This window comes from Cornus florida, unplaced genomic scaffold (assembly GCF_030987335.1).
Source record: "Cornus florida cultivar Cherokee Brave unplaced genomic scaffold, ASM3098733v1 CherokeeBrave_3.0.0_Hap2_Chr10, whole genome shotgun sequence".
NCBI lineage: Eukaryota > Viridiplantae > Streptophyta > Magnoliopsida > Cornales > Cornaceae > Cornus > Cornus florida.
This window is the reverse complement of record NW_026775580.1, coordinates 54,527,928-54,537,226: the sequence shown is the minus strand read 5'-3', so window position 1 is coordinate 54,537,226 and position 9,299 is coordinate 54,527,928. Positions and strand designations below refer to the sequence as shown.

Below are 9,299 nucleotides of genomic sequence, written 5' to 3'. Positions count from 1 at the left end.
TGTAACTTAGTTTTCGACTACAAAATCATTTAAAAAAATAAATAGAAGTAAAAAAAGAGCAAAAAAGAAATTTTCGACTACAAAATCATTTAAAAAAATAAATAGAAGTAAAAAAAGAGCAAAAAAGAAAAAGGTCGCAGCAGCTTCTACTGAAAGAGCGAAGCAAAAATAATGGAAGACCCTTTTATCGAATAACGAACCTTCATGCACGCGTTTAAAGAGAAACTCTTCGCACGTGCTCTATCCGACTGGGATTCGATATGGTCAACCACGTGTCTGCCCAAGCTCCAACGCCTAATCCAGGTGTTCTCTCCCTCTCTTATATCTTCGATTTAAGTCCGCCATAAAGCCCATCTTCGAAGCAAAGCATCCAAACGAGGTCGTTTTCAGTTCCCCATTACCCCTTCCCGGAGATACCCAACAATTCCGATTAAACGCCGACAAATTGTTGATTGTTGATGCAGTGAGTGAGTGAGTGATAGTTTTGACGGAAATGGAAAAGGAGGTTCAGTCGAATTACACATACATGGGACGGAGCTTGAACGATCTGAGCATCAACGACGATTCGGCAGCTTTCAGTGACTGCAACAGCGACCGATCCGGCGAGTTCTCAACGGCGTCGTCTCAGAGCCGGCGACTCCTGGTCGCCTGCGCTACGGAGAATTCCGACGACCTGATCCGGGAACTCGTCTCCGCCCTCGAGGCGAGCTCAATCGAGGATCAAAAGCAAGCGGCGATGGAGATCAGGCTCCTCGCCAAGAACAAGTCGGAGAACCGAATCAGGATCGCTCAAGCCGGCGCGATCAAGCCGTTGATTTCGCTGATCTCGTCGTCCGATCCTCAGCTTCAAGAATACGGCGTCACCGCAATTCTAAACCTATCTCTCTGCGACGAGAACAAGGAGCTGATAGCTTCATCGGGAGCGATCAAACCACTGGTCAGAGCTCTCAAGGTCGGCACATCAACGGCGAGAGAGAACGCCGCGTGTGCTCTGCTCCGGTTATCGCAGATTGAGGAGAACAAGATCGCAATCGGACGGTCAGGGGCGATTCAACCACTGGTGAGTCTTCTAGAGAACGGCAATATCCGCGGGAAAAAGGACGCGTCGACGGCCCTGTATACGCTGTGCTCGGCGAAGGAGAACAAGATCAGGGCCGTCCAAGCCGGGATCATGAAGCCGTTGGTGGAATTGATGGCTGATTTTGGGTCAAACATGGTGGACAAGTCGGCGTTCGTGATGAGCGTGTTGGTGTCACTGGCGGAGGCGAGGACGGCGCTGGTGGACGAAGGTGGGATTCCGGTGCTGTTGGAGATCATAGAGGTTGGGTCCCACAGACAAAAGGAGATCGCGGTGGCGATACTGCTGCAGATTTGCCAGGATAGCGTGTCGTACCGTACTATGGTAGCTCGCGAAGGAGCTATTCCTCCGTTGGTCGCTTTGTCACAGTCCGGGACCAATCGGGCTAAACAAAAGGTAAATTATTTTCTGTCTTCAATATCTTTACTGTGATAATAATAATTTTAAATCATTAATTAAAATTAAAAGTTTATGCCATGGAAATTATGGAAATATAATAAGGAAAATGGATGAATTCAATTTCTGAAATGAGTTATTATCCAAACTCCAAAATTATTAGTACTAACTTTTTATGTGGCTTATTTAAAAAATTAGTGTAACATTAATAGTTCAATTTAAACTTTTCATATATCTCTTCTAAAGTATAAAATAGAATGAAAATTAATGGTGTCATTTTTATTTTTAACAAATTAATATGGAGTGCATGAGTAAAGATTTATTTTTATCTTAAATGGTTTTATAATCGGCTAGACTTTAGTGCACGATGTTTCTGGTCACAATATAGTAACTTTACTGTTGAACGTGATTTGGTTCAATATGATTGAAGGGTTTTTTTTTGATAATTTAGACCTAAAACACGAGTCAAAGATTTTAAATATGTTTAGGGATATAAAAATTCTTTCACTAGAATTTTAAGTTTTGATGGTAGTAATTGTTCTTTAAATATTAAAAGTGAATGGAACTTTATAAACTTGAAAAATAACAACCAAAAATTGGCAGTTAATTAGTTGGGTTCTTCTAGAGACGTACTTAAACATCATTAGTTGCTTTAATTATGGTGTTGGCAATTTAAGTCATCCTCTGATGCAGGGTTCAAGGGTGAAGAATGTCTTTTTTATGTAATTTTGGTAAACCCATGTACGTGGCCTTTTGTTTTTTAGTGAATATTTTTTCAAAAAAGGTTGATTATTTTAATTAAAGATTCTAAAAGAGTAATATGAATAAAAGAGTAATTTTGGTAAACCCATGTACTAACTTTTTATGTGGCTTAAATTAAAAATTAGTGTAAGATTAATAGTCCAATTTAAACTTTTAATATATCTCTTCTAAAATAGAAAATAAAATTGAAAATAATTGTGTCATTTTTATTTTTAACAAATTAATATGGAGTACACGAGTACAGATTTATTTTTAACTTGTTTCATTAAAAACTGCTAGACGTTAGGCACAATGCTTCCTATCACAATAGAGTAATTTTAGAGTCTTATGGTTTGGTTGAATATAGTCACGGCAGAGCAACTTTACACTTGCATAAAACGGTTTTGTTCAATATAATGTTTTGATAATTTAGACCTAAAACACGAGTTGAAAGGCTTTAAATATGTTTTAAGTGCAACTGTGTTTATCACTTAGGGATATGAAAATTCTTTCACTAGAATTTTAAGTCTTTAACTTATAGATTGCAGTAATTGTTCTTTAAATATTAAAAGTGAATGGAACTTTTTAAACTTTGAAAAATAACAACCATAAATTGGCAGTTAATTAGTTGAGTTCTTCTAGAGATGTAGTTAAACATCATTAGTTGCTTTAATTATGGTGTTGGCAATTTAAGTCATCCTCTGATCCAGGGGTTCAAGAGTAAAGAATGTCTTTTTCATGTAATTTTGGTAAACCCATGTACGTGGCCTTTTGTTTTTTAGTGAATATTTTTTAAAAAAAGGTTGATTATTTTAATTAAAGATTCTAAAAGAGTAATATGAATAAATGACCCTACTTAATTTTAAAATGATTGTTTTTCATCCATTAAAATAGTAGGTATACCTAAAGCTCACAATTTGTGGCATTAAATAAGAACATGATGGTGGTATCCTGAGAAGATTCGAATCCCATCAAAGATCATTTGGGCCCTCACTTTCAATTCATCAAACGGCGCCGTGTTTTGCTCTCTGTTAAAATTGATGATTTTTCAGTGACAAAGTAGGCTGACTAAATAATGTACTACTGCTATTCTGGTTAATCCGAATCTCTCGCCGGATGTGGTGGTGGAAGTGCACGTTTAATATATTTCTTTTATCAATAATAATAATTATTATGAATTTTTTTCAATGTCTATATTTTATAAGATAAGTAATTTTTGGAACACTTTTTTTTTTTTTTTTTAAATTTTTTCAGTAGTATTTGGGTTAATGGTGTGTTGTTGTGATATGTGGACAGTCGGAGGCATTGATTGAGCTTCTACGGCAACCAAGATCCGGTAACCCGGCCGCAAGGGCGTCAGAAGTGTCAGTTTAAGTGGAGCCCACATCCCCAATGTAATCATACAATCAGAAAATCAAAATTCCAAAGAAGAAAAAGGAAAGGAAAAAAAGAGAAGAAAAGAAAAAAAAAATCTGTACATATCTTGTGTTGTAACGAAGCTTGTAAATTGGTTTTTGGTGATTTTGTTTTGATAATTTGGAGTTTGGGTCAACAACTCTTCTGTTTATTGGATTGAAAAATATGAAGAAATAGTTTGGTTTGATTCTACTCCTGGTACTTGTCACAATGAATGAAAATGTCTGTCTATTAAAGAGGATGAGTGGAAAGTACGCAAATGCCCTCTGGTGCTATTAATTTCAACTTGCCGACGATCCATTGGATGCTAAAGAGCACGACAAAGTCATGCATCTTAGATTTTTTTTAGATTTTTGTAATTTTAATTTGGGGGAAAAAACATATCGTTTTCATCTCCCACTTGTATTGACTGAAGAGCTAAACATGATGGTCTTGTTTTTGGCCCCATTTAATTCAATTTCAAGTTTCACACAAAAGTCGCAAATAGTCTCTTTTGTGTGGTCCCAGCGGGATTAGACTCAACAAAAGTTTTTTTGAAAAATTCTTAATTGCACAGACGTAAATGTTGGAAGAAAAAGAGTATACTACAGAGACATTTGGCATATATCATGTCAATAAAAGGCTGACTATTTTTAAATCGGGTAATAAAGGTTATTTGTTTCATATTAAAATCAGATAAAAAAATAATTAAGTATAAATAATTTAAATTTTTACGTAAATAAATAAACGTTTATCCGTTATAATTAATATCAGAATTAGGGCACTTTGTCGTCACTATTTTAATATATTCGCAATGCTGTGATACATGGGCAACTTAGAGGGCACCATTTTGATACATGGGAAAGATGTAGAATGTGTTTGCACAAAAGAAAAGAAGAAATATAAATGTGGTGCATTCAATCATCATAAACATTGATGTTGACACCAAACCTTCACATTGTGTTAACACGTCTGCATACAAAAATTAGAGGCTGTTGGCCTTCCACATCAAAACCTTTCTCACAACCTGTTTCACGGGGATAATTTGTTTTCTTCTTATCGGTTTTTAGGGAAAAATGTCTTCCACCATCACAGGTATAGGTAGGACCCACTAGCTTTTGTCACCAACTTTAGAATTTCTTTAAAGTTCCTGATTTTGTATGAGAGAGTAAGTGTGATTGATGTGATGAATCACAATCATCCTTATAACGGTACTCTAACTATAGAGGATATCAATAAATTTAATTAAAAATTAATTACTAAGCCTTTCACGTACATAAATAAGTAATCACTTTTATTAAATGCTTTTAAAAAATTCAATAAATTTCACTAAGAATTCATTTTTATTGAATTACTTTGTAGGATGCTCATGGCTGGGTGGGCCATGACCATCACAGGTATAGGACCCCTTAGCTTTTGTCAACTGACAATTTTTTTTTAGAGTTTCTGATTTTGTTTCTTTGCTCTTTTTAAGAGAGAGGAAGTGTAATTGATGTAAGCTATGTGAGTAGGATGGCAATGGGCAGCTTGGGACGGGATTGTCAGGTTTAAAATATCTATTCCTATTCTCATTTTAAAATAATACATAAAAATTCTAAAATAAAAATATATAAAAAAATATTTAGTGATTCAAACAGAATAAGTTAGGATTTGGTTAATATATATGTAATATTATTGAATACAAAATAAAATATAAGGGTAAAATTATAACTTATCACTATTAATGGGCAAGATGGGGCGGGAAAACCTTTCCCTATCCCCGTCTCATAACCATGCGGGTTTTCAATCCAAATATCCATTTATGTTCCCAAAATCATTTAACCACTATCATAATCGTTCTAAACATGACGAGTACCGGACGGAACGAGATATTTTGTCATCCCTATATGTGAACGATCACAACCATCCTTATAACTACGATGTAATTATATATCAACAAATTTAGTTTTCACCAGTTATATATGGTATGATTTTCCTTTTATTTCATATTTAAATTTATTATTACTCAATAAATTTGATAAAAAAATATAATTACTAAGCCTTTCAAATAATGATAGCAACTTAAAATTCATAAATAAGGCATCACTTCTATTAAATGCTCTTAAAAAATTCAATAAAATTCATCGAGAATTCATTTTTATTGAATTACTTTGTAAAAAGTAGAGTGCTCATGCATATCAAGACTAAAGTGCATGGTAAAAAAAAATCACGACTACGATAATTAATTTTGTTTAATTGCATCAATACACGGCCCTCAATTATATAGATATGCAAAATATAAGATTTCCAATCCTAACATAAAATTTGAAAAATGGATGGTCAATTTTAAAATGAGTAAACAAAACTTGATTGTACGACTTGAAGGAATTTTTTTTCTAATTTCTTATGTCTTCTTATCATTTTATTTCTGCTAGAAAATGCATTAAAAAAAGTAGACTTTTTTTTTTTTTTTTTTTTCGATAAGTAAATATACTTGAACATTCAATAAGTAAATATACTTGAACATATATTTTCAATGAAGTTCAACCTTTACCCACCCAAGGATAACCCTTCAAGCCAAAGCTTCTATCATATATCATGTGTGAGATATAATATTGTAATTGATAAATTTTGTGTCTAAAACGTGTTCGACCGAGTTATAATATTCAGTTTAATTTTTAAGTCCCAAGGTCGGAAGTGAATCAAAAAATAAAATCAATGTGCTAACATACTCCGACACGAAGAGAATATTATTTAGACAATGCATGTTGAGTGAGGAAACTGTGCACATGTTTAGATTGAGTTGGACAAGATTGCAACAGAGTTTTCAAGATTTAAAATCAAAAAATTTTGCAAACAGTCAAGTGCAATCAGTTCTACTTCAAGTACAACTGGTTGCACTTAAGCAATATTGAATTGTTGAAGAGAATTGCAATATGCCAAAGTTCAACCTGTTGCACTTGTCCGATGCTGAAAAGGAATTTTTTTTCTGTTTTAGTCAATTTAAACTTTCTCCTTGGTTATATTTTAGAGAGATGTTTTGGTACATATTTTACTTGTTTTGAAGCTAATAAAGGACTTTCTAACATCTATAAAAACTCCCTTTATTAAAACTTTTGCAATTTGAGAGAGCCCTTTTGAGAGTACTTTTCAAAAAATAATTTTTGTTACGTTAAACGTAGCGAATCCAAGAACAAATCAAGAAACACGACAAAAAAGTAATCACACCACACACAAATACACAAATTTAGCGTGGTTTGGCAAAACTTACATCCATGATAGAGATTCGACAAAAATTTTCACTGTACGAAAAATAGGAGATTACAAATTTCAACCTCTCACTCTCTTTCTTTGTGACTTTCAATGTCTTTCTATCTTCCACTCCAAATTCTAAACGCTCATGTCGGGTTACAAAAGAGTACTAATTAGGGTCCACAACCCATAAGCAAAGCTCATCCAAATTTGGGTCATATCATCACAAATTTGATTACTCTATATATTTTTAAGAGCACATTCCATACACACGAGTGACTTTTAGGATGATGTTTTTTATTTGATCAGAGTTCAAGATTATCGAATATCCAGTTGATTCCATTCAAAAGCATGGTTTTTCTTCTTTGATCTATAAATCATTGAAAGGAGGTTTCGATCGTGTTACCAAGGGAACAGAGCATTCAACGAGTGTTTATGTTTTATTAGCCACATATCTATAAGGAGTGATGAATAAGCCTGAAATTGAGGAGTTGCAAAGTCAAAGGCGTTCAACAACTAGTCCTTAATAGAGTGGAAATGGTATGAGTCAGAGTCGATCTGTTGTACTTTGCTTCGAAATAGTGGATCGTTTCACTCGAAACTGCAAAAAGTCTTCGTGGTTTTCTCCCGTTTGGGTTTCCACACTAAAACCTCTTTTTCATGTTTTTTGTAGCCATAAATTTTAACATTTTCTCATTTTTATTTCTTTTCTTCTCTTTCCGAAATTAGGCCCTATAAAATATGAAAAGTAAAGATAAAAACATTTTACTAGTATAAAAGATTAATTAAATATTTATTTATGAGTACAAATAACAAGTTTTTGCATTTATCAAAATGCGAATTGAACCCATTCACACCCTCTGCGTATTTTTCAAACTATTATTCTACAACCATTTTAGTGAAGCGCGACTCACATTATGTGTACTTTATGTGACATAAATTTATTATATTGCAACCAATAAATTCTATTATGTAGATCAAAATTTTCATTCTAAAAAACATATTGATGTAGAATGGATTGTTGAGATTATGGATGCCGTTTGGATTGTGAAAATGCCAAACAAGTTGACTCACACATTTTCAATATACTTTTGATGAGTCTATTTTGAGTCGAAAAGATTGATTCTTGATCGAAAATGGACTACAGATGAATACTTACCAGTATTGCTTATGATTTAAGCTATTATTCGGTTAAACTTAATCGTTCAGGCCAGGAATTTCATTTTTCTATAGTACTATAGAAAGTCTATAAGATATTTTGTAATTGTTGTTCGTGGTCCAAACAAGTGCTAAAATTATTCTAATTTTTGGTATTTAGTAATTTGTAATGATTAGGTTTCATATCCTTGAGATTGATGAGAAATTTCTTCTTCTATAAATATCTAAGACGACGAACACTTATGATAATGAAGGTTGTTCTGGATTCATAGTTCTAGGAAATCGAACAAAAACCACGGGTGAACATGCCATACCCAGGAAGTAATCTAAATTGAAGAGTTGGAAACTTGCTACATTTGGTATGCATGAATGGAATAGAATGTAAGTGGGGATGGAATGAGAATGGGTTATTTGGTTGTAAATATGAAATGTGCAGAAATGGAATGATAATAACCATTCTAATATTTAGTTGGACTAATTTAAAATTTAGGATGGAATAAATTTCTAATTGAATTCTCCAAAATATTCCCCTTAGTAACAAATCAATTAAATTATCAAAACGACATTCTCTAATAATTTTTTTAAAATAAATAGTGGGAGTGGCGGTGGTGAGTGGTATAAAGAGATAGTGGTATAGGTGGTGGTGTTGGAATGCGGCGATAGTGACAATGTTGGAAAGTGGTGGTGAAAGGTGGCAATGGTGTTGGTGGAAGGCGGTGGCAGTAGTGTGGTGGTTGTGGTGGAAGGAAATAGTGGTGGGACTATGGTGGTGGTGGAAGGCAGTGGAGGTGGCGGCGGTGGTGGAGGTGGTGGCTGTGGTGGTGGTAGAAGGCAGTGGCAGTGGTGGTGGTGGAAGGCGGTGGCGGTGATAGCAGTGATGAAAGCCGATGGTGGCGATAGTGGTGGAAGGTGGTGAAAAATATTGGCAGTAGTGGTGGTGGAAGGTGGAGGTGGTAGCGGTGGTAGTTGTGGTAGTGGTGAAAGGCGGAGGTGGTTATGGTGGAAGGTAATGGTGGTTTTTTGGACTTGGAATATGAGGGTTTTTTGGGAAGTTGATTTTTAAAAAAATTTACTTTGTAATGGATTTTCATTCCAATGTTATGGTCATTCCCACTTTAAATTGTATACCAAACAAAGGAATGGCTGGAATGGGCATTCCATTCCATTCCATTCATGCACACCAAACATAACATATTGTGATTGAGCTGAAGAAGGCATAACCAAATATATAAAGTTCTTCATTTTTTCGTGGTTGAATTATAGACTTATTTTTAATATGTTGTTAGAATTTTTTATTTTG

At 34.3% G+C, this 9,299-nt stretch overlaps 1 protein-coding gene across 1 annotated transcript; it reads left to right on the top strand.

Moving 5' to 3' along the window:
• The first annotated feature begins 315 nt into the window (after nt 1-315).
• On the top strand, nt 316-3,823 carry LOC132276707 (U-box domain-containing protein 4-like). Its single transcript, XM_059778277.1, has 2 exons — nt 316-1,474; nt 3,512-3,823. The coding sequence occupies exons 1-2, from the start codon at nt 494-496 to the stop codon at nt 3,587-3,589; spliced, it is 1,059 nt and encodes a 352-aa protein (XP_059634260.1). The 5' UTR covers nt 316-493; the 3' UTR covers nt 3,590-3,823.
• Nucleotides 3,824-9,299: the final 5,476 nt, after the last annotated feature.